This window comes from Portunus trituberculatus, unplaced genomic scaffold (assembly GCF_017591435.1).
Source record: "Portunus trituberculatus isolate SZX2019 unplaced genomic scaffold, ASM1759143v1 PGA_scaffold_222__1_contigs__length_73640, whole genome shotgun sequence".
Lineage (NCBI taxonomy): Eukaryota > Metazoa > Arthropoda > Malacostraca > Decapoda > Portunidae > Portunus > Portunus trituberculatus.
In genome coordinates this window covers 1-25,151 of record NW_025541390.1, presented here as the reverse complement: position 1 = coordinate 25,151, position 25,151 = coordinate 1, and the positions used below count along the sequence as shown (strand labels likewise).

The window sequence follows — 25,151 nt, the reverse complement described above, 5'->3', positions numbered from 1 at the left end:
ATTGCTGAGCATTTTGTCTTTCCACCATTTTTTTTTTTTTTTTTTTGCTATTTCTGAATCTGGACACATTGCCTTTATCACAGGAAGGAGACGATCAACGGCTGAAGAGGGAAGATTCAGCTCACTGACAACAGCCGCTAACCGTATTTCGCCTTCTTTCACCAGTTTTTCTTTCTTGCTGTTTCCACTAACGGATGGCATGTCCAATATGCTCCTTGTGTTTTTCAGGGTTTTCACATTATTCACATGCTTCGTTGTTCCCGCATGTCTTTCAATTTCTGATTTACTTGCTTTTCCATCATAATTGCAGACTTTGCAGTGATAAAAAAAAAGCACACCTTTACTGCTTTTACTCAACCAGCCCTTGAAGTTCGCATCATCTTCCCACTTTTCACTATACTTTTGCGTGTAGGGTGAACGCTTGCGTTTGGCTGGGGATGTAGTTTACGGAGAATCCATGGTTGTAGCACGTCAGTACTCAGTACGTTTTGGCACTTTTTCTACTCTTTGGAGAGCCAGCGCTCAAGTGGGCTTTTTTCTAACTTTCTTTTTTGCCCTCTTCCTACGTAAAAAAAAAAAAAAACAATCCGCGGGCAGTCGCTCTACACGCCGCAGTAACACGCGTCGCTGAGTAATTACTGACTGCCTCATAAGCCCACATGCTCGCCGGCACCTAGCAGAGGTTGCTAGGCACTCAGTCATGTTCATGGTATTCAACATTATTTAACGGAGCTTTTTTATAGTTTTCTTCCGCAAGAAATTAGGCAGATTTTATTGTTTATCTGTAATTTCTAAAATATGATGCCCAATTTGTCACAAAATGCCATATATGACATGACCTGGCAACTCTGGCATGCTGGCTAGGCAAGCGACGCCGCCGGTCTCGTATAGTACACGTCCAGTACAGGTTGATACATACTTTACACGTTCTTGACGAACTTTGAACGAACAACAGTACGCGGTACCCGACCCTCCCCTCTCTCTTTCTCACACACACAACAAAATGGCTGTCTCAGAGAGTTTACAGTTTAAAGTGACGAAATTACCCAAAAATCGTCTTTTTCATTTTCTACCCTGTTACCCTGGTAGCGCTCAGATTACCCTAAAACATGGTAATTACCCTGCACCTGGCAGCATTGCTTCCTTGAGACATGTTATCAGCTGATCGAACGTAATTGTTTACGTTTTCACCAGGTTTTCACTCACACGCTTACCAACCACAGCTATGCGGGGCTACCAACCATTCCGACGCTTTATACCTTTTTGGTAGGCCAGACAACTAGGCACTCCAAACACAAAAAAGCGAATTGTGGAATTTTCATAAATAGTTGATGCGCGAGCCAAACAACATGGTAAGCGTTTTGGTTTATTGCCGTACCAATACATTCAGGAACCGGCTGATTGCTAACAGCCGCCAAACTGTGGGTGCTGGGCTAATATGAGGTCCAGGTGGTCACCTTGCAGCAGGTATTGGCACACTTGGAGGAGAGGCTGTCCGCGTGGGAGCAGGTCTCCCACAGCAGGGCATTCCAGGCAGTAGTGGCACAAGTAATTCGAGTTAGGAGAGAGAGAGAGAGAGAGAGAGAGAGAGAGAGAGAGAGGAAATAGGGGAATACCTAGACGGCGAGGGGAAGGGAGGGTAGGGGAGGAAGTGAGCGAAATATGGGGAGGAGGATGGAAGAGAGGGAGGGTAGGAGCAGGGGGAGCGGCTATGTGGGTGGAGGAGCTTGTTACTACGTCACATATAGTACTACGTCACCATTTCTCACCACTTGTCCGCTTTTTCGTGAGCGATAAGTGTCTCTCTCTTATTTTTACAGGGAAAAGTGCCATTATTATATACTGTTGACGATTCATGACACATTGGGATATTATATATATAAGAAGTATTTCTTGTTAATACACAAGTGCTGTGCAATATGTGAAATCAAGATGTATGGCTGCAATAAAATAGTAATCTTAAAAAAAAAACACACACACACACACACACACACACACACACACACACACACACACACACACCTGTATCGTTCCCAGCCAAGTGCAATTGCCGATTTCTCATAAGAACACGTAACTCCACTTCCTCTCATTAGATAAGATTAGGGGAATAAAAGAAAGGGAAACGGTACTGAGGACACATTACTGCCTCTCCCATTCCTTCGTTACCTGTGTCAGTTAGGTTCCATCTTCACCATGTGCAAACTCTTCCTATTACTAACGTTCATGGTAAGTTAGCTTTATGCACATATCTCCTTATTAACCCTCTTCTCTCCTCAGGTATCATAACACACTGTGATTCTCCCAAGTAGTGGCCTGACTGAATCAGTCCCATGTCACTTTTCATCCAGCGTGGAAAATTATTAACATACATACATATTAATTCTTCCAACTGCCTTACTTTTACATGTTATTAGATTTCTTCTTTAAACCCAATTTAAAGTTGGCCTTAGACAAATATTTCCATAACTAAGGAAGTAATAAAACAGTGCATAAATAGGCTAAGAAAGGACCAGAGGAAATACATCCAACAGTGCAAGAATGTAAACGGGTTACTAGTCTTCAGGAAATCAATAAACTCAAGAGATATCGGCCATGTGAAGACAGACTAATGTAGTAACAATCTTTAAGAAATAAATAAAATTTATAAAATCTAATTATAGACTCTTGAGTTTAACTTTAATTGTTGGTAAAAGTTTTAACATCTAATTATAGACATGTAAGCTTGACTTTAATTGTCGGTAAAATACTGAAGTCAATAATGATGATGAATATAAGGAAACAACTAGACAAAGGTAGTGTGGTAAATTAGTCATAGTATGGCTTTATGAAGGGTACGTCATCCTTTATGAACTTGTTGAGCTTTTTCCAGTAAAAAAAAAAATAATAATAAGGTAAGAGTCAGAGTTGTAAGAAGCGTCTCTACAACAATTTGAGTGTGGCCAATCAGACTAGTGGGGTGCCACTGCGATCAATTTTAGAGCCATTCTCCATTGTAATACATATACATTGATGACTTGGATAGTGGAATAAGTAATGACATTAGCAAATTTGCAGACGACACGAAGATAGGTAGATTCATTAATTAAGACTGAATGCCAGATAGATTCATATAGGGTGTACAAATAGCCATAGATATATGCATTTTAGTATTAAAAAAATGCAAGGTAATTAGTTTAGGTAGAAGAAACCTGCAAAGTAGGTATACGGTCAACCACGAAGCTCCACTAACCTTCTTAACTTTCATTTAGCTTTCATTAATTTACGATAACAAATGTATAGAGACCAGAAATAAGATAAGTGAAATCACTGGGATTGATTTTAGGACTACTGAAAAGAAATGTCCAGAAGGAAAATTAAAGGTATATATATTATTTCCTACAGAAAAAGACTCAAGATGTTAGCATTATATTCCTTAGAAGGGACCTGATGTAGGTCATTGAGTGGAATAAGGCCATAAAAATGGGGACGTAAAGGACATTCTTGGGATCGGTTATCAAAACAGATAAAGTAATGACGGGTCCAAATATGAAAGAAAAAAATAAGAAAGAAAAAGACATAGGAATGAATTTGTTTTAAAATGGAGTAGTGCGTGAATGAAACGGATTCAGTAATTCTTATTGCTAATTCGTTAAGAAGCTTTAGGATAAGATTCAGTAGACATAGAAAATGGGATTATGTATGGAAGTAATAATAATGATAATAATAATAATAATAATAATAATAATAATAATGATAACGATATAAAATAATAATTGTAATAACACCATTATTATTATGCATTCACCTAAGAACTTGTTATATGTGTCAACAAGAAGAAATTACATACGGCGTATTCACTGAGGTACAAGACATTCTAAACCAATAGATTTAAAGGCCTTATATAAATATTACCTTATAGTGAAACAATGTGCCAACGTCCATTCAATAATCTGATACTAGCTGACACAAAGTAAGCAGTTTGGTGTAAGCATGATGGCTTCTTGCATCTCTATTTCTTTAAGTAAGATTTTATAATCATAACACAGGTCTGGAGGTAGCTTAATTTTCAGAGTTGCACTTAAGAAACAATAAGGATAGCCGATCATCGAGCTCGAACCCGCAATTCAAAAACTTTTAACCGCCGTAAGGAGGTTCTCCCACGGTTTCAATAGAACGGTCGGAAAGGAAACTTCAAACAAAATTGGAAAGAGAACGATAGAAACAGTAGGAGGGCTGTTTGGAAATCAAAGCTTTGTGCCAGACTCTATCAAAAGGTTTTGATATCTCTAAAGTGACAGTAAAAGTTTCACAGAAATTTTCAAAAGAGGATGACCAAGATTCAGTTGAGCGACCTCGACGGAAGCCATGGTGGCGATCAGACAGAAGATTGTGAAGTTACATATGTTTAAGAAAGTTCCTATTGAGGATGAATTAAAAAAAAAAAATAAAATAGACAAGCAAAAGGTTAAAGCTATAGGACGGTAGTTTGAGGTATTAGATCGATCACCCTTTTTAGGAGCAGGCTGAATGTGGGTAAACTTCCAGCAAGAAGGAAAGCTGGAAGTCGATAGACATAGTTGAAAGATATAGGCCAGGCAAGGTGCAAGCACGGAAGCACAAGTTTTGAGAATAATAGTAGGGTCTACAGTAACAGTCTGGTTAGTAAACCTTTTTAATTAGCCATTCGTGTCCACGCCCATGATATGGATCACCCTATAAATAGTTCGAGTTTCTCAGTTTAGTTTTTCAGGGCTGGGTAGCTCAGTAGTAAAAGGACCGCCTCGCAGCCGTAATGGCATGAGTTCAATCCTAATCCGCGGCAGTCACTTGGTGAAACTGATGATACATTCTCTTCAGCCGCAGCTAAGGAATGGCCAAAGGCAATGTTTCCTAGTGGGTGGGCTTTAAGATAGGAGGTACCCCAAAAAGTATTCCCTTTAGCCCATAAATTCCCGTAAAAAGCCCACATGGTATAAATGAAAAAAAGTCTTCCTTATGCAGTCGACAGGCCAAACCATTCTTTTTCGTTTTGTTTAATGGCACGAATGACATGGACACACACACACACACACACACACACACACACACACACACACATATATATATATATATATATATATATATATATATATATATATATATATATATATATATATATATATATATATAATGACGTTTATATTTATACTCATGTCTAGGAAGCTGACGATAGACATTGAGTCCAAGCCTTTCCCTTTTTTTTTTTTTTTTAAGTCTTGTTTTGTTCAGTCTCCGAGGTTAATTTTATGTTTTGGTCCTGCTCATTTAAGTAGGATAAAAATTTAGTTACATGATTCCGGGACTTGAAAACAAAGAAAAAAAAATGTCATCAATATATCTGCAAGCCTGTCAAAATCAAAATCTAACACCTAAATGATCTTCCGCAGGGGTGCTTTCTCCCTCTGGTACTGACAATCTGTGAACCGAGCTGTAAAGGGAAGGATCCTGGTGACCACGTGGAAGATCCCAAAAATTGCACCAAATATTACATTTGCATGCCCGGCCATATTCCCACTCAGTCATCTCTCCCATGTGATCCTGGTAACATTTTTGATCCAGATTTAGGGATTTGTTCACCTGGTAACACATGCACAGCCAGCTGTGTTCCACCTGACTGCCACCTGACATGCACTGAGCAAGTTGACCTCATCTCTGATCCCTATGACTGCAGCGTGTATTGGGTTTGTCTGGCAGGTCAAGTTGTTGGGGATTCAAAACGCTGCGAGGCTGACGCACCGTATTTCAATGGCAAATTTTGTGTGAACGATAAATCTCAGTGTTGCACTGAGCTATGCAGACCTTACTGCTACGAGGGTGTGTACCAGGCACCTGACCCTACTAATTGCACCGCGTTCTATATCTGCGAGGAAGAAGGAGTGCCCAGTGAAGACGTCCACTTTTCCTGTAAAGATAATGAAATCTTTGATATCACTCTTGGCCGATGTACTCCAGACGCGCAGTGCAGGCCGTTGTGTGATGATGGAACTGGTAACATTGTGTCACCCGAACCTCCAGGATCGTCCACCACAACCCCATTAACCTCCACCACAACCACCACAAATGTTTCAGGTGGATGTAAGGACTCTATGACTTGCCCTGGTGGTGGATTTTATGCACAATGCACTACATGTCAGTCTGGTTACTTTGTGTGTAAGGGAGTGGGGCAGCAGGGCATCCTTGAAATGTGTCCTGACGGTAAGGTCTTCAACACAAATCCTAGCGCTCCTTTATGTGTCCTCCCTGAACAGTGTCCCTATTATCCTTAACATAGTTATTGATATAGCGAAAAAAAAACCTCCCTAAATCCAGCTACTCTTTTTTGTACATTTTTTTTCCCTTGGTCTAATGCAATAATATATTAGTATCTTTCTTGAAGATGATTTATTAATATGTCATTTTCTTAGTCACCGTTATGTCAGCATTAGTTTTCCGTTTTTCCACTCACCAAATGCCAATTTTCTATAGAAGGGCTTCTTAATCTGGTGCTGATATAATAATATATGCGGTACCATTGCATATTGAGTTAGTGTCAGTCACTAACTTAACATTCTGTAATATTTTTTTTCAAGGATACTTAGATGATCTAATAACATCCTTTTTACTACCATATTATATTGAGATAGTGTCAATCACTAAATTAACATTGCGTTCTATGTCAGATTACTGGGGCTTCGGGTAGATAGTCTTATAACTTAGGGGCTATTAAAGAGAAAAGAGTGAAAAAGCCTGTATCGTAAGTATATCATAATAAATTGGTAATCATTCATTTTGAAAATATGTTTCTTGTCCTTCGCCTTATATAGACTATCCAATAATGAATGAATAAATGTATTTTTATTTATTTATTTTTTTTTTTTTTTGTTGCGTTCGAGATTCAAGTTATAATAATACCAGTACTTATTTTCCAATAAGTGACTTATGTACACACTGAATCGTTGTCGTTGGTTCACCCTTCTCCTCTCTGCCTACATTTAACAAAACCTTAACCTTGTTATTATATAATTTTCTCTATTCCACTCTTACCACTAACAAACTGGAACTCTCGCTAATCTAAATTAAGAGTTAACTAGTATCTATGATGCGACATAGGTGGCAAAGTTATGGCTCGGTAACCCCTCATCATTAGCTCGACTTAGCGCAGGGGTGCCAACCGCAACATACTGGTGAAACTTATGGACTGAAACTAATCCAGTTACGATGATTTGAACAAATAAACATGTCTGAGGCATTTATGTATTAATAAGGTAAACAATATATGAAATTCAGTTATATTTGAAGGTGAACATAGTCAATAATAGTCTCTGTCCACTCACTACACTTCACCCGATGTAAACAAACAGCATATGACCCACGCACGTGTAGTCGCATATACCACCACTTCCTTTTGTTGTCTGTTGCTGCTGACATGATGGATGTACCACACCCACCACAGATGAGGAAACGAAGCAGCAACTGTTGTGTCAGCAAACAAATTGCATTGTTAACTTCAACCTAGCAACCTTAAGTGACCCAACTTCCTAAACTATTAATGTCACTTAAGATACATTGATTTGAAGAATAATTTCCAATGACCTAACTTATACTAAACTAACAATGTCACTTAAGATACATTGATTTGTGGAATAATTTCCAATGACCTAACTTATCCTAAACTAACAATGTCACTTAAGATTCACTGATTTGAAGAATGTTGATATTCAAGTATGGAAGGTGTGTCTAGGAATAGAAATATTCACAATGATAAGGTGTAACAATCTGTATTGGCACTTGTAATGTGCACTTGTAATACTGGCATTTCTTGCACAACCCTATTTAAGGTACTTAAGTAAAAGAGACATTTAGGCAAGCACAATAAACAGAAGTGTTAATTAATAAACTAATCATTATTTCCCCCTCCATTTTTGGATAGGAAAGCCTACATTGCTATGCTTTATGAAAGCTAGTAGTGAAGCATTGAATATTACTGGCTACTTTACTATGGATCTATTTGATGTAGGTGGTGGTCCACCTCCCAAGCCCCTTGATGGCATAGACAAGAATTTGAGTGAGTAAATAATTCCATACACATATGGATCATCTTGGTTTTGAAAAGTATTAACCATTCCACCCTTGTATATCTATATCCTCCCACATTCTACTTGACATTAAGAGAACACACCCTTTTTTTGACTCCTTTGCTTTTATCATTTGCCGCACACCTCACCACTTCTTTCATACCTCACATTCGCTCTCCCTCAAACATTCAGTAATGCCCACCTGCCTTCCTTTATAAACATCCTGTTCAGGTTTGGAGAAACACAGGCACCAAACTATTCATTTATTGTATTTAATGCTTCCAGGTATAAAGGACAACTTCTGCCACCTTATACATAACTAACTTTAACCCTAAACTAACAGAGTATAACTTCCAGTAACTTAACCTAATCAAATTGATGGGTCTCATTGATGTGAAAAATTTTCTATGTTGATATTCAATTATGGAAGGCTGGAAATGACAGCTCACAAGAAATGCATCCCCACATGAATGTGTCTTAATGACAAGTGCACTCAGTACCTGTCTGCAACACAATAACAATACATTATCCTACTGCTGAAAATATTAATAACAGCATACAAAATATCTTGAAAACTGAAGTGTACGGACATTAACTATCTATCTATCAAAGCCAACACCCTCCTCTAGGAAGACAGCAACAATGAGGCAACCACACACACCATATACACTTACACTGTGTATGAGGAGTATGGGGGCAGGAAGATACTTCCTGCTTGAAAGGATTGTTTACCTCTTATTTAGACAGTGAGATAGATCTGCAATAAATATGCTTGTCATGGTTTAACTAACATTTGTTTTCATTGGTCATAACAGAACAGATGGAAATGCTACGGCAGCACTTCCAACGCCTAACACAGCCGAACCTCCTGCTGGTGCCGAGGCATCCACCGTTTCAGTGAATGATGTATCAACGGTTTGTAGTGGTTGAGCACCATCTGTGAAATAAAGAAAGTTAATAAAAAAAACAAGTAAAATAATATATATATATATATATATATATATATATATATATATATATATATATATATATATATATATATATATATATATACATATATATGTGCACCTATCTAACATTTTGTAATGAAACTACATTTTGGGGGGAGGAAGACCTTTTTTCTATTTTCTTAATCACCCCAAAGATGTAAAACATTGATTTCAATGAAAATGGTTACTAGATTAATTCAAAGCACATCAAAATTATTTGAATAAAAAATTCTCACACATGACAATAACAATAAATTAATAAATAAAACCCAAAAAACTTGGGTATACCTAACTTAACTAAACCTAACCTAACCCATCTTAACAAATTGACAGGAAATTAACTAAACCTTACCTAGCATTGATAACAAGTTTAGTAACAAAATAAATTAAACCAAATGTAACCAAACTAAGCATAACTAAATCTACCTTAACAATGAACTAAATATAATCAAACCAACTATATACTTCCCTAATCTAAACTAGCTTAACTAAACCTAACCTGATTTACCTTAATGATAAATTTGGTAAAACTAATGTCTTAGGAGCTAACAATTTCCAGTGGTAAAGATATGTACCACTGTATTATAATGTAAGCGACTAGTTTGCTGAGATTTTTTTTCTTTATGCAATGATATGTAATAGCACCCTAATCTAACCCACTAAACTCACTGAGACTAAAAAGCATATGTGCAATATGAAATGGATGAAACAAACTGTCTAATCTGAAAAATATTAATGTTGCAAAACTTACCTATTGTAGTTGGAGTATGGGGCAGGCAGAGGTTGAAGATATAGTTTTAGAAGCCACTTTTTACTTGGGTAACCACAGTCCCCCTCAAGGCGGCATCCAGTTGTCACCGTCTCCCTCTCACACCCCTACTAGAGTTCACTTTTCCTAAGAATCCTTGCATGTCAGCCCCATATATCTTGGCTGCACGCTCTAACTGATACCTCTTATCGGTTTTGAGTCACTTAGTTCAGCCAACACGTCTCTACGATCACGAAAACTTCTCAGGTGGCGTCGTCTCTGTCCCACTGCCATGTTGACTTTATGATTCAACATAGCGATGCAATTCTTGTTCTCACCCAAACATAACGGGAATGCGAGTTTATGATGACCTAACGTGAGACATAAGACTTATGTTTCATGTAAGTCATGGTGTCTGCCATCTTGTGGACTTATGTTTCCCTTACATCGAATCATAGTTTTATAAATATGGGCCCTGGTGGAAAGGGATGTTTTTTTTTTTTTCCTGTGCATCCTGGTATACACTAATAATGTCATTAATAATAGTAAAATCAAATGAAGGTGGATGTTGAATTTAAGATAAAAGTGCACTGCAGTATGGTAATTTGTTTTATATATCACTATTAATATCATTATCATTGCTATGATGATACTTGTCATAATTATGATGTATTGAAAATATTTAATGCGCTGGTGTTCTTCATCATAAACTGTCCAACCACATGCAAGAGTGATTTGAGTGAAGGATTTGAGCAAAAATTGAATACACAGTCAAACATAAGGTAGTCAGGCATCTTTGGTGCATGATATGGATACAATAGCAATGACAAAAAGAAGAGATGAAACCAAAAATAAATAAATTATGCGTAGGTAAGCAGATACTGGTGACTTACCAATTTTTATTTCTTTTTATTTCAGTCCACCTCTATAAAGAGTTAACCAGTATTCTCAAGCATTTATTCACTAAATATGGAATTATCTACCTGCATATTTCCTTCTTTCAATGATATGCTTCGTGCCAGCAGCCGTCAGTATCATGGAACCTCTCCTCATACCCTTTGCTGACAAGTCAAAGGAACACTCATGGGACGAAGGTTTTTTTCCGTCGCCTTCAAAAACGAAAAGGAGGCACTGGCTAAGGCAACAATGCTAGTATGTGACGTTCCAACCACCCTCACGGTCGATGCTTCATAAACAGCGGTGAGTGGATTGTTTGAAAAACTCACCCTGTTGCCTTCTTCAGTCGCAGCCTGAGATCCACGGACCTCAATTATAATGTGTTTAACAAAGAGCTACTCGCAATGTATGAAGAAAACATTAGACACCTGCCTAAACGAATATATGGTAAAACTGCAGGGTTGGACCTCCCCCTTTTCCTCCATCCTACCAAACCCCCACCCACCCCAACAAGCTTTGGGTCCTGTGGGGAATCGGATTTTTTTTTTGGGGGGGAGGAGACATAAAATAGCGATAAATGGACTTCCCAGTAGGTGGTTTCCCTTGCCCCTGGGGCAATTTTTTGTGTAACGTTATATATATGGTGAAACACAAAAAACTGTCAGGTTCTCGTGAGGTGGCTGACCTGGCCCTCGAGACGTCATCCTCAGGTCTGAGTGGGAAGGAGGATTCCCCTCCACAAGAGCCTCCCACAGTAGTCTCCTGTTCTGGGAGTTCTTCTGAGGGACGTATTTCTGCTGCATATGACTCCCTTGTGATGATAAATGTTAACCCATCATTTTCTTATCACGCCTTGCATTCACTTCCCAAAGGTGTATGGCACGGTTCTACGCATTCAACTTGTATATGATAAGGATTTTCCATCTAACCGCTGCTATGTGACGAAGCCCGTCTGGCTTATGAACATGTAGCATCTCTTCCCCTTGCTGGCTCTGGCTTTAAGACAGAACTTCTCCACTCTCGCAATATTTCGGACAGCGACACGGACTATATCCCAAATCTTTTTGACCACCATTCTGAGAGTTCAGTTCCTGAAGTCCGCTAGATCCCGCCACCACGTTGGTTTGTGGCCTACTAAAAAAATGGGCGCGGGAATTTCATACATGCCTCCCTGTACCTGTCAAAAGAGATTGGCACGATTCCTGAGGGAAACCTCAAGAAATACGGTAAAGAGGTGCTAGTGCGAGCGAAAGATATCACGCAGGCAAGGATGTTGCAATATCTACCATGTCCTTCTGACAGCATGTTTGAGACTATAAAGGCACATCCCACCTTTAATTATAGCAAAGGTTGTGTGTACAGTCAGGATCTTTATGAATTCCTTAATGAGGAAATACTAGCAATGTGTCCTAGCTCAGTCCAAAAGGTGACAAAGATGAGGAACTCCTCCAACATGGTCCTCCTCACCTTTTTTGGTTCCACCCTCCCTGACCGTGTTAATATCGGACCTATTAATCTTAGGGTGAGGCGCTTTATTTCCCGTCCTCTTCAATGTTTCCTGTGCTACGGTTACGGCCATGGCAAAAGCTCCTGCAAAGAAGCTTCTCGATGTGGTAATTGCTCTGCACTAGACTCATATTCTGAGGAGCATTGCAATGCTGCTGCTTATTGCTTTCATTGCTGTGATACTCACCAGGTACGTTCCAGGCAATGCCCTAGGTATCGCCTGGAGCAGGACATTCTACAGCTAGCCAATAGTCAGTTTACTAGCCTCGGTAGCGCCCGCCGTGAACTCCTGTACCGCTAGAAGGACGGTACTGGTGCGACATCTTATGCTTCATTGGCCGCACGCACTTCAGGGCTGCGTTCCGTTGGAGGTTAGCACGCTGCCCCCGCCGCAACCCCCAACGGAACGCAAGGGAACGCGTATAGCCATACGGGTATGGTTGACAAGATGGCCGTCCAAGCTGGCTCTCCTCCTCCTCCTCGCTCAAGAGCTCACAGAAGACCCTCTGTTGGACGCTGCAGAGCTCCTCGTAGCACGAGAGGAGGAAATATTGCTGAGGCAAGAGGAAGAGGGAGAAGAGAGGCTGCCAAGGCAAGGAGAAGAGGGAGAGGATAGGCCGCCAAGTCCTGTGAGGGGCAAGGACTATGCAGAGACTATAGTGCCTCTTTACTCCGGGAAAGACTTCAAGAAACATTTTCGAATGCAAAGGGAAACTGTCCCTGCAGCCACAGGTGCTGGAGGGGCCTCTGCAGCAGCTACCATGGCGGTAGAGGCTGTCTCTTCTGCCTCAGAGGCTGTGGGAAGAAATGCGACACATATAACACCGTCTTTTATTGCTATAAATACTAATATTTTCGTCATATTGCCTTATTCCAGCATTCTACAAGGGATAACAGACTTACCACATTGTTTTTGATGTTCTGTGACGTCGCATAAGCTGTCAAAATAGCATTTACATCCCCCACACTGAAAATATAGTGGTGAAGCGGCAGACGTCTGCGGTTTGTTGATAAACAATAGCATTCACCTCCGAGGAGCGCAAGGTCCCGCAAGCTTCCGCAAGGCGAGCTGTATGCTGGTCCCCCCCGATTCGAGGGAAGTATGCCATATTGTACGCCTTACGGTCCCCAATGGAACGAGTCCCAGTTGAGTCTACCGGTCCAAAAACAACCACTTCTGGTACGGTACCTCTCGCTCTTTTGGGGTTGGTGGTCCTGTTCATTTGACCAATAGATTTGCCATTTTGTCTGATGACTCAGTTGAGTCACTTGTAAGAAGCGACGAGAATAATACGGACTTGACCAAACATACCCATGTACTTGATGTCCATTTGCCTCCTCCACCGCCTAAGCCTTTGAATGGCATGACCAAACGGCACCGCGGCTCTGCAGAGTCGATAGAATTTGCTCAGCCTAAGCAATCTAAGGTTTCTCCCGGTGCACACGATCGTGAGTCCTCCAGGGACCGCTCTGCAATGGTAGCTCCAGTTATTTCAGTCTAACTTCCTGTGACGCGCTCCTTCCCAGATCGGACTTCTTGTGATGAGGGCGGTCTTAACATGGAGACGTCCGATGATATTGTCACAGCCGTCGCTTGCGGACCCGCTGTGTCAAAAAGTTGAGCCCAGCCTGATGATGGTTCGCATTACTCACCGGCAAGCCGAAAGGCAGCGTTCCAACGACCCGGCACATCACAACTCCCGGTGTCTTCTCGTCGGTTAATTATTTCTAGTCAGGTGAGTCACGGGCAGCCCCTTCAAAAGGTTCGCCCGTCCACTGCACCTAAATAGTCATCTTCAAGCTTCTACAGTGGAACTGTAGAGGCCTTCGCGCCTCGTGGGGGGAATTCTCTCCACCCTGTGTAGCTCTACAAGAGACTATGCTAGGTGATAGTATTTATTCTAGTCCTCTTGGCTATCGTGCCTTTTATAGTACTCCTTTCCCTGACCAGGGCCACCACGGTGGCACAGCTATTCTAGTTCGTCAGGATATACCTGTTATCCCGTTACAACTTAACTCTCCCATTCGGGTGGTTGCTGTTAAGGTCTTTATGGGACGACTGTATACCATTTGCAGTTTATATCTCCCTCCTCGGCTTCCTGTTTCCAGGGATGAGCTTGACGGTCTGGTGCGTCAGCTGACTCCGCCTTTTCCTTTGTTAGGAGATTTTAATAGCCGTCACCCACTGTGGGATGAAGGTGCTAGTAATCCTCGTGGGGTTTTAATCGGTTCTTTTATTGAGGATGAGGGATTAGAGGTTTTAAATTCTGGGGATGTTACACATTTCCACAGTCCTACTGGGACTTTTACAGCTATCGATCTTTCTCTTTGTACATCTAATTCTTTCCTCGATTTTAATTGGCGAGTCCTACCGGATTTACACGGTAGTGACCACTTTCCGATTTTATTGGAATCTGTGAACTCTGAGCCACAGTCCCGGCCCCACGCTGGGTTTTAGACAAGGCAGATTGGCGTCGATTCACAGACCTTAGCTCTTTATCCGTCCGCTGGCTGACTTTTCTACTTGTGCTGAGGCTGTTGATTATTTTACCGATTTTTTTTATTTCAGTAGCGCTTCAGACAATCCCTAGAACGTCAGGTCGCTTTACTAATCGTCCCGTTCCTTGGTGGAACGCAGCATGCACTGCAGCGGTGAAAGAGAAACGGGCAGCTTTCTCTCGTCTCCGGCGACATCGTGGGGACCCGCAGTGCCTGGAAGCTTTTCGGCGCTGCCGAGCTCGGGCCCGCTGCGTTTTGAAAGAGGAACAAAGAGCCTCGTGGAAAGCCTATGTCTCTTCCATAAACGTCCGCACCCTCTTACGGATGTCTTCAACAAAGTCCGCCGAATTGCTGGGAAGTATTCTGCTCCTTCCCCACCAATTTTGTTGTGTGCTGGGCGAACGGTGGCAGACCCTAGGAATGTCGCCGACCTCTTCGCGGAGCACTTTGCCAGTGTTTCCCAGAGGCATCCTGCAGCTCCAGGCGCACGTCACCGCCAGAGAATGGAATCTCTCGGCATAAACTTTTCTTCCGCTGGAGGAGTCTTATAATGTCCCTTTCTCTGCTTCCGAGTTGCGGACTGCTTTGTCCCAGTGTCACGACTCTTCTCCTGGGCCAGATGATATACCTTATGCCTTCTTGCGCCACATGTCTGACACTGCTTTTAACTTTCTTTTAAATCTTTATAATATGATTTGGCATACCGGTGACTTTCCATCTTCTTGGGCTGTGGCAGTGGTTCTCCCATTTCCGAAGCCTGGGAAAGATAATCTCCAGGCTACGAACTACCGTCCTATATCTTTGACATCCTGCATTTGTAAAGTTTTAGAAAAGATGGTAAATGTAAGACTCATGTGGTACTTGGAGAGGGGAAGTACTTGTCATCGGTACAGTACGGCTTCCGAAAGATGAGGTCTACTACTGATGCTCTTTTATCCCTAGAGTCTTCCATTTGTGAGGCCTTCGCTAATCACCACCATCAAGTAACAGTCTTTTTTGACCTGGAGAAGGCCTACGACACGGCTTGGTGTCATGGCATTTTACAGTCTTTGTTTAATTTTGGCCTTCGTGGCCATCTTCCTCTTTTTATCCAACAGTTTTTATCCAGACGTTTTTTTCTGGGTTCGAGTGGGGAGTGTTCTCTCTGAGGCTACTGCTCTAAATGACGGCGTTCCACAGGGAAGTATTCTTAGTGTTACATTATTTGCAGTCGCCATAAATGGTGTGAATGATACTCTCCCAGATGGCATTCACAGCTCCGGAGTTATATGTTGATGATTTATGTATTTCATTTGCTGCTGGTAGAATGTCACTGATTGAGCGCAAGCTCCAACTGGCGATCAATAGGGTGTCCAGTTGGGCCAACATGAACGGTTTTCGATTCTCCACCTCGAAGACCGTAACTATGCATTTCTGTCGCAACCGTGGTGTCCATCCAGACCCTGATTTATACCTCGCCAATAGACGCCTCGATATCTTGGCCTTTTATTTGACAACCGTCTCACCTGGGTTCCCCATTTCCGTTCTCTTAAGGCGTCTTGTCAGCAGGCATTATCCCTTCTTCGGGTTTTAAGTCACACCTCTTGGGGTGCGGACAGGGACACGTTGCTGCTGCTTCACCGTACACTCATACTTCCGAAACTGGAATACGGCTGTGAGATCTACTCATCCGCAACGGATGCACGGCTACGCACGCATGACCCCGTGCATCATGCAGGGGTCTACTTTGCTACGGGTGTATTTCGGACATCTCCAATACCTAGCCTTCTAGTGGATGCTGGTTTTTGGCCGCTCGACCTCCGGCGCCAGTCTTCGATGCTCTGGTGTTGGTTTCGCACCCACCGTCTTCCTGATTCTGTCCTCTGCGTGTCAATGTTGCGGGACTCGCGTTCGCAGGCGTATGTCACTCGACCGAGTCTCCCTAAACCTTTTGGCCTGCGAGTTGCAAATCTCATGGCGGAGTTATCTATCGACCCCACTCCTGTGTACTCTTTCCGTCTCCCGCGAGTTGGTTATTGGCAACTTCCAGTTATATCATTATGCCTTCCTGCCACGGATGGCAAGAAGGATTTTCTGCCAGCTCTCTCGTACACTCGGTTTTTAGAACACTTTTTATCCATTCTAATGACACTCCTGTTTTTACTGATGGTTCCAAATCCGACGCAGGCGTTGGGTTTAGTGTAGTTTTCCTCTTTTTATCGGTGTTGGCAGCCTTCCTTCGGTAGCCTCCGTCTTTACTGCGGAGCTGTCTGCCATAGTTTTAGCTTTACAGATTATTTTTACTCTCCGGTTTCGTCTTTTACAATTTTTAGTGACTGTCGCAGTGCTCTTACTGCTCTCTCTTGCACTATCTCCATTAATCCTCTGGTTTTATCAGCTTTGAAGTGGCTATACCTACTTACCAGAGGAGGATATCGTGTTGGGTTCTGTTGGGTCCCTTGTCACGTTGGTGTTCCAGGGAATAAACACGCAGACCGCCTCGCTAAAGAGGCAGCAAGTCGCGCTCCATCTCTTGCCCCTATTCCGTTCCGAGATGTATTTCCTGTAATTCGCGAGGCAGTTGCTGCACTTTGGCAGAGGAGATGGTTAACGGGGGTTGCGACCTCAAAAATGTGAGAGATTACTACTTCCACACTCCCTCAGTGGACTTACACCCATGTCCTGGATCGCCGTGCACAGTCTTTATTGGCGCGACTTCGTATAGGTCACACGTACCTTACACAAAGGTACCTCCTGACCAGGGACCCTGAACCTTACTGTGATGATTGTCTGGTGCCGCTTACTTGTGGAGTGCCCTAGTTTTACTCGTTAAATGTCCAAGGTATTTGTGATTCAGAACTCAAATTTATGCATGTTGTTTCTAGTTGGCCTGGCAGCGTGCATGACTCAAGAATATTTTCTAATTGTCGTATCTGTCATCTTCTAGATCAAGGAGATTACAGGGGTTTATATTTGTTAGGGGATAGTAGGTATCCAAGTCGGGAATATATACTGACTCCACTCCTAGCTCCAAGAACTGAAAAGCATAGAAGGTATAATGTAGCTCATATACACACACGGAACTGTTCTGAAAAGAAGATTTGCATGCTTAAGCATACCCCTGCGAACCAAACTTCCCAATACAAAAAGAATTGTGATGGCATGTGCTGTTTTGCATAACATTGCTATTTCAAGAAGAGTGGACATGTTAGATGTTGAGGTTGAGGCACAGGAAGCAGTTGATTTATTGGAGGTTGAAGATGAACATGAACTGGATGCCACACAAGTTAGGGAATCATTAATTCAAAGATGGTTCTGATGGTCAGTTTCAAGAATTTTTCCCTGTGTACCCGATTGGGCTCCAGTGTAATAATACTTTTTCTTTTCTAGTTCTTGCTTGCTAGGATTAACACTTTAAGTTTAAATAATAATAATAATATATATATATATATATATATATATATATATATATATATATATATATATATATATATATATATATATATAAGGTTCCAAAAGGTAAAGAAAAGGAAATATATATATATATATATATATATATATATATATATATATATATATATATATATATATATATATATATATATAAAGATCTTATGGTGTATAATGTAGATATTGCAAAGTACAAATAGTAAGGGTGAATAAACTTAACCGATGTAATGATGAATATACTTAACCATCTACTTTTAATGCTAATCATTATACCTTGTGTGTGTTTCACTGTTTGATCTGCTGCAGTCTCTGACGAGACAGCCAGACGTTACTCTACGGAGCGAGCTCAGAGCTCATTATTTCCGATCTTCCGATAGGCCTGAGACCAGGCACACACCACACACCGGGACAGCAAGGTCACAACTCCTCGATTTACATCCCGTACCTACTCACTGCTAGGTGAACAGGGACTACACGTGAAAGAAGACACCCCGGTCCTCTGGCTTGTGAAGCCAGCGCTCTAACCACTGAGCTACCGGGTGTGTGTGTGTGTGTGTGTGTGTGTGTTTTATTTGCTTTTTGAAAATGTGATCATAGTCAGTGATGAGTCTAGAAAAACTGATTAACAGTGCACATATTTTAGAAACTATCTAGAACTTCCAGTTCTTTAGCATGCTTTTCCTTCATTATTTGAAGGGATCTTTTCTTCAAATTGGAGTTTTCTTTTCTAATCGAGTTAAACAAACTATATCTCTCTTGCACCCGCTTTCTCTTTCTATTGGCAGACGTATTGGGGATAGTCTTGCTGCCCACAATCTGCTTTCTGAGAAGGACCTGGGTTAGCTGGTTCTGCACTGCAGCTACCCCTTGTAGTCGTTGCAGATGGTGGTGGCAGTGGCACTGCTTGGGGGGGGAGGGCCATCTTCTATCCACTCTGAAATATCAAACAAAATCCATAAATTACTTATTTGGATATGAAAGTTAAAAACTAGTGTAATCTAAACAAGCTTTAGGATGCAGTGTCATCCTTAGCCTTGGATGCTCTGAACCATTTTCACCCTCGTGCTCCTGTCCCTCAAAAAAAAAAAAAAAAAAAAAAAAAAAAAAATATATATATATATATATATATATATATATATATATATATATATATATATATATATATATATATATAAGAAAGTAGAGTGGTAGGAGAGTGTGGATATATATATATATATATATATATATATATATATATATATATATATATATATATATATATATATATATATATATATATATATATATATATATATATATATATATATATATATATATATATATATATATATATATATAATGCTTACCATAATCTTCTTCATGTAAGACCAGTAAAGGTGACGATGGATGTGAAGGCTGAGGTGACGGTGATTTGGGTGGCTGAGGTGACGGTGGTTTGGGTGGTTCAGGTAATGGTGGATTTGTTGACAGAGGCACATCACGACAGGAACTGTCGTACTGGAACTCTGCCCATTCAAGTTCCTCAGAAATAAAGTTTGCTGTTGCCTCCAACAAAGGACTTAATTTGGGTGGTGAAAGTGGAGGACCACCTCCAGTTGCAAACTTCTTAGTGTATGTTGCATATTCCACCTTCAAAGAAAGAAAACTGAAATGTGTGTGTGTGTGTGTGTGTGTGTGTGTGTGTGTGTGTGTGTGTGTGTGTGTGTGTGTGTGTATATATATATATATATATATATATATATATATATATATATATATATATATATATATATATATATATATATATATATATATATATGTGTGTGTGTGTGTGTGTGCATATACACTTTTCTCTATATTCCCTATGTCATGTTAGGTTAGGGTATGTTTGCTTTTAAAAGAACTCTTCACTAAGCAAGTTATTTTGTGTGCCAAGGTTTAAAAGCTAAGTCTTCACCAACAGCTGTATATTTTTACGATTTGTTCCTTCATCAACTAATTGGCTCGCTCTACTGCCAGAGCACTCATACGGGTTTGGTTGGTTAGATTATTGTTTGGTTGGTTAGGTTAGTTTATAGTATACATTCAGTAATGTGAAATACATCTGTGAATATCTTCTGATGTGCTAACTAGTGTCTAATGACTACTGTATAATGTATATTATAATTACTTACTTATTTCTGATGTATCCCCAGGCTCTCTTCAGCTGTAGTAATTTTTTTTTTTCTCAGCGAAGGGATGACATTGAATTTCTTGGTAATTGTCTCCCAAACTTCCTGTTTCTTTACTATCATGGAATAATTACCACTTTTTTCAAGCACAACGTTGAATTGGTTGATTAGATCAACCAGCGTGCTTTTCTGATCGCTGGTTAGCGACGTGGACTTCTCTCTTCCTTGCAGTGCTGCCAGGTCGAGTTGCCAACTTTACCCTAAATTCACCCTTAACATTACCCTGTTTGCTTTAAGATTACCCTAATTACTACTAACCTATTGTTTAAAGATGATTTATACGCATATATATGTAAGAGATATCAGCATAATATATACAGTGATACAAAATTATACTCACGTGTACTTGCAATGCTATTTACTCGTGTTGCCAGTGTCCATAATGATTACTCCTGCTGGTCGTATATGCGTTCCGTCATCAGGTTCACGTGTGTTGATGTAATTTTGAAATTGTCTGATGTTGAATTTTCAAATTCATTCCAATTAATGTGTGTGTGTTAAGTGAATTTCTTGTTTTGTTTTCAAAAGATTTATTTGAGAAAAACTCTCTCGACACTAGCGCTTGAATGAGGCAAGCATAGCAAGTTCGTCATGAAGTTTCCCACCTTTGGAAACAAGGGTGTGTCATCACCTTTTTTTAACTTTCTTTACTTCCATCCAAAAGTTCCAAACACTACTGTCGCTCTGAACATTAATTTATGTGTTCCGTAGCAAACGCCACTCATTATCAATGGTGTTCAAGTCATTCTCAGGGACAAGATTTGGAAATTGTGATGCTAATGGGGCAATGGATGGGACGGTTTTCTTCAAAATACACTGAGGATCCAATGCTTTGAGATATTCAAGTAATGGATCAGTCAGATAAAATATGTGTAGAAGCTGTGGTGCACTCTCAATATAAAAATCAAGACATCTTAACCTGAAGTTTGTAAGATCCTGTTTCTCGATACCATGGCACGAGTGTAGTGATGCATTTACTCGACCACCCAAGTACATATCTTCTAAGGGAAGAAAATTAGCCGGGTCTCTGGTTTTCACGTTTGCTAGTGCTGTTGACTTTAAGTAGCCTGGCTTCAGGTAACACTCGAGTATAGTTGCTAAGACTGCAGAGACTCTACTGCTAAGAGCATAAATCTTTGGATCCTCGGCTTGCATTTTTTTGTTAAGATCATTCAAGAAGGGCAATACATAATCTAGAAATTCTAGATATAGTTTATTTAGAGGATCATTAAGTTTTTGTAAGATGGGCTGAGATGCTTGCAGTCGATCCTCCATCAGCGCTTGAGCAAAAAACAGCTTCAAAGCTGGGAGTTGTTCTAGAAGTCTTTTCACTACACTGTGCAGCGATAGCCATCGTGTTTGGGATGGATGTAGAATCTTGTGGGGTTTCACATCAGCGAATTCCTGAAACTTCTTGAAAGCCATGGACTGCTTAGGAGATAAGAAGTAATTGTGTATGTCACGTGCCAGATCCTCAACTGACCTAGGTAACTTTTTGCAAGCGTACGAAGCACAGAGATGAAAAGAGTGACAAATGCATTTCATCACAAACAAATTTGGAATATCTTGTTTAAGGAGAGTTGAAAAGGAATTATTTACCCCCATCATCGCATTGGCACCATCAGCAGCGAATCCAATCATGTGTTCCTTATATGGTATGGCAGCTTCTCTGAACACAGACTTTATGTGTTCATGAAGGCTGGATGCAGTGGCACTTTCCAAAGGAACAAGTGTTAAAAAAAATATCCTTCACACCTTTCACAGTTACCACTCTGGCTACAAGAGCTAGATGTTTAATGCAGCCACGGTCAGTTGATTCATCCACTAACAAAGAAAAACAGTTGTTCCTTAGTAGATCAAGCAAATCATCATGCTCCTTCTTACCTAATACATTCTTCGCAATTGCTGAGCATTTTGTCTTTCCACCATTTTTTTTTTTTTTTGCTATTTCTGAATCTGGACACATTGCCTTTATCACAGGAAGGAGACGATCAACGGCTGAAGAGGAAGATTCAGCTCACTGACAACAGCCGCTAACCGTATTTCGCCTTCTTTCACCAGTTTTTCTTTCTTGCTGTTTCCACTAACGGATGGCATGTCCAATATGCTCCTTGTGTTTTCAGGGTTTTCACATTATTCACATGCTTCGTTGTTCCTGCATGTCTTTCAATTTCTGATTTACTTGCTTTTCCATCATAATTGCAGACTTTGCAGTGATAAAAAAAAAGCACACCTTTACTGCTTTTACTCAACCAGCCCTTGAAGTTCGCATCATCTTCCCACTTTTCACTATACTTTTGCGTGTAGGGTGAACGCTTGCGTTTGGCTGGGGATGTAGTTTACGGAGAATCCATGGTTGTAGCACGTCAGTACTCAGTACGTTTTGGCACTTTTTCTACTCTTTGGAGAGCCAGCGCTCAAGTGGGCTTTTTTCTAACTTTCTTTTTTTTGCCCTCTTCCCTACGTAAAAAAAAAAAAAAAAAAACAATCCGCGGGCAGTCGCTCTACACGCCGCAGTAACACGCGTCGCTGAGTAATTACTGACTGCCTCATAAGCCCACATGCTCGCCGGCACCTAGCAGAGGTTGCTAGGCACTCAGTCATGTTCATGGTATTCAACATTATTTAACGGAGCTTTTTTATAGTTTTCTTCCGCAAGAAATTAGGCAGATTTTATTGTTTATCTGTAATTTCTAAAATATGATGCCCAATTTGTCACAAAATGCCATATATGACATGACCTGGCAACTCTGGCATGCTGGCTAGGCAAGCGACGCCGCCGGTCTCGTATAGTACACGTCCAGTACAGGTTGATACATACTTTACACGTTCTTGACGAACTTTGAACGAACAACAGTACGCGGTACCCGACCCCTCCCCCCTCTCTCTCTTTCTCACACACACAACAAAATGGCTGTCTCAGAGAGTTTACAGTTTAAAGTGACGAAATTACCCAAAAAATCGTCTTTTTTTCATTTTCTACCCTGTTACCCTGGTAGCGCTCAGATTACCCTAAAACATGGTAATTACCCTGCACCTGGCAGCATTGCTTCCTTGAGACATGTTATCAGCTGATCGAACGTAATTGTTTACGTTTTCACCAGGTTTTCACTCACACGCTTACCAACCACAGCTATGCGGGGCTACCAACCATTCCGACGCTTTATACCTTTTTGGTAGGCCAGACAACTAGGCACTCCAAACACAAAAAGCGAATTGTGGAATTTTCATAAATAGTTGATGCGCGAGCCAAACAACATGGTAAGCGTTTTGGTTTATTGCCGTACCAATACATTCAGGAACCGGCTGATTGCTAACAGCCGCCAAACTGTGGGTGCTGGGCTAATATGAGGTCCAGGTGGTCACCTTGCAGCAGGTATTGGCACACTTGGAGGAGAGGCTGTCCGCGTGGGAGCAGGTCTCCCACAGCAGGGCATTCCAGGCAGTAGTGGCACAAGTAATTCGAGTTAGAGAGAGAGAGAGAGAGAGAGAGAGAGAGGAAATAGGGGAATACCTAGACGGCGAGGGGAAGGGAGGGTAGGGGAGGAAGTGAGCGAAATATGGGGAGGAGGATGGAAGAGAGGGAGGGTAGGAGCAGGGGGAGCGGCTATGTGGGTGGAGGAGCTTGTTACTACGTCACATATAGTACTACGTCACCATTTCTCACCACTTGTCCGCTTTTTCGTGAGCGATAAGTGTCTCTCTCTTATTTTTACAGGGAAAAGTGCCATTATTATATACTGTTGACGATTCATGACACATTGGGATATTATATATATAAGAAGTATTTCTTGTTAATACACAAGTGCTGTGCAATATGTGAAATCAAGATGTATGGCTGCAATAAAAATAGTAATCTTAAAAAAAAGAAAACACACACACACACACACACACACACACACACACACACACACACACACACCTGTATCGTTCCCAGCCAAGTGCAATTGCCGATTTCTCATAAGAACACGTAACTCCACTTCCTCTCATTAGATAAGATTAGGGGAATAAAAGAAAGGGAAACGGTACTGAGGACACATTACTGCCTCTCCCATTCCTTCGTTACCTGTGTCAGTTAGGTTCCATCTTCACCATGTGCAAACTCTTCCTATTACTAACGTTCATGGTAAGTTAGCTTTATGCACATATCTCCTTATTAACCCTCTTCTCTCCTCAGGTATCATAACACACTGTGATTCTCCCAAGTAGTGGCCTGACTGAATCAGTCCCATGTCACTTTTCATCCAGCGTGGAAAATTATTAACATACATACATATTAATTCTTCCAACTGCCTTACTTTTACATGTTATTAGATTTCTTCTTTAAACCCAATTTAAAGTTGGCCTTAGACAAATATTTCCATAACTAAGGAAGTAATAAAACAGTGCATAAATAGGCTAAGAAAGGACCAGAGGAAATACATCCAACAGTGCAAGAATGTAAACGGGTTACTAGTCTTCAGGAAATCAATAAACTCAAGAGATATCGGCCATGTGAAGACAGACTAATGTAGTAACAATCTTTAAGAAATAAATAAAATTTATAAAATCTAATTATAGACTCTTGAGTTTAACTTTAATTGTTGGTAAAAGTTTTAACATCTAATTATAGACATGTAAGCTTGACTTTAATTGTCGGTAAAATACTGAAGTCAATAATGATGATGAATATAAGGAAACAACTAGACAAAGGTAGTGTGGTAAATTAGTCATAGTATGGCTTTATGAAGGGTACGTCATCCTTTATGAACTTGTTGAGCTTTTTCCAGTAAAAAAAAATAATAATAAGGTAAGAGTCAGA

General features: G+C 40.7%; 1 protein-coding gene and 2 long non-coding RNA genes across 3 annotated transcripts; 1 reads left to right on the top strand and 2 right to left on the bottom strand.

Moving 5' to 3' along the window:
* Positions 1–2,078: 2,078 nt before the first annotated feature.
* Positions 2,079–6,784, top strand: LOC123500404. Its single transcript, XM_045249124.1, has 2 exons — positions 2,079–2,226; positions 5,406–6,784. Exons 1-2 carry the CDS (start codon positions 2,194–2,196, stop codon positions 6,282–6,284), a joined length of 912 nt encoding a protein of 303 aa, XP_045105059.1. The 5' UTR covers positions 2,079–2,193; the 3' UTR covers positions 6,285–6,784.
* Positions 6,785–8,322: 1,538 nt separating this feature from the next.
* LOC123500405 lies at positions 8,323–10,084 on the bottom strand. The gene is made up of 2 exons (XR_006673309.1): positions 9,813–10,084; positions 8,323–9,009 (listed from the first exon to the last, which is right to left on the bottom strand). It is a non-coding gene; the product is annotated as an uncharacterized LOC123500405 (long non-coding RNA).
* Positions 10,085–18,671: 8,587 nt separating this feature from the next.
* On the bottom strand, positions 18,672–20,461 carry LOC123500406. Its single transcript, XR_006673310.1, has 3 exons — positions 20,294–20,461; positions 19,487–19,769; positions 18,672–19,074 (listed from the first exon to the last, which is right to left on the bottom strand). It is a non-coding gene; the product is annotated as an uncharacterized LOC123500406 (long non-coding RNA).
* Positions 20,462–25,151: the final 4,690 nt, after the last annotated feature.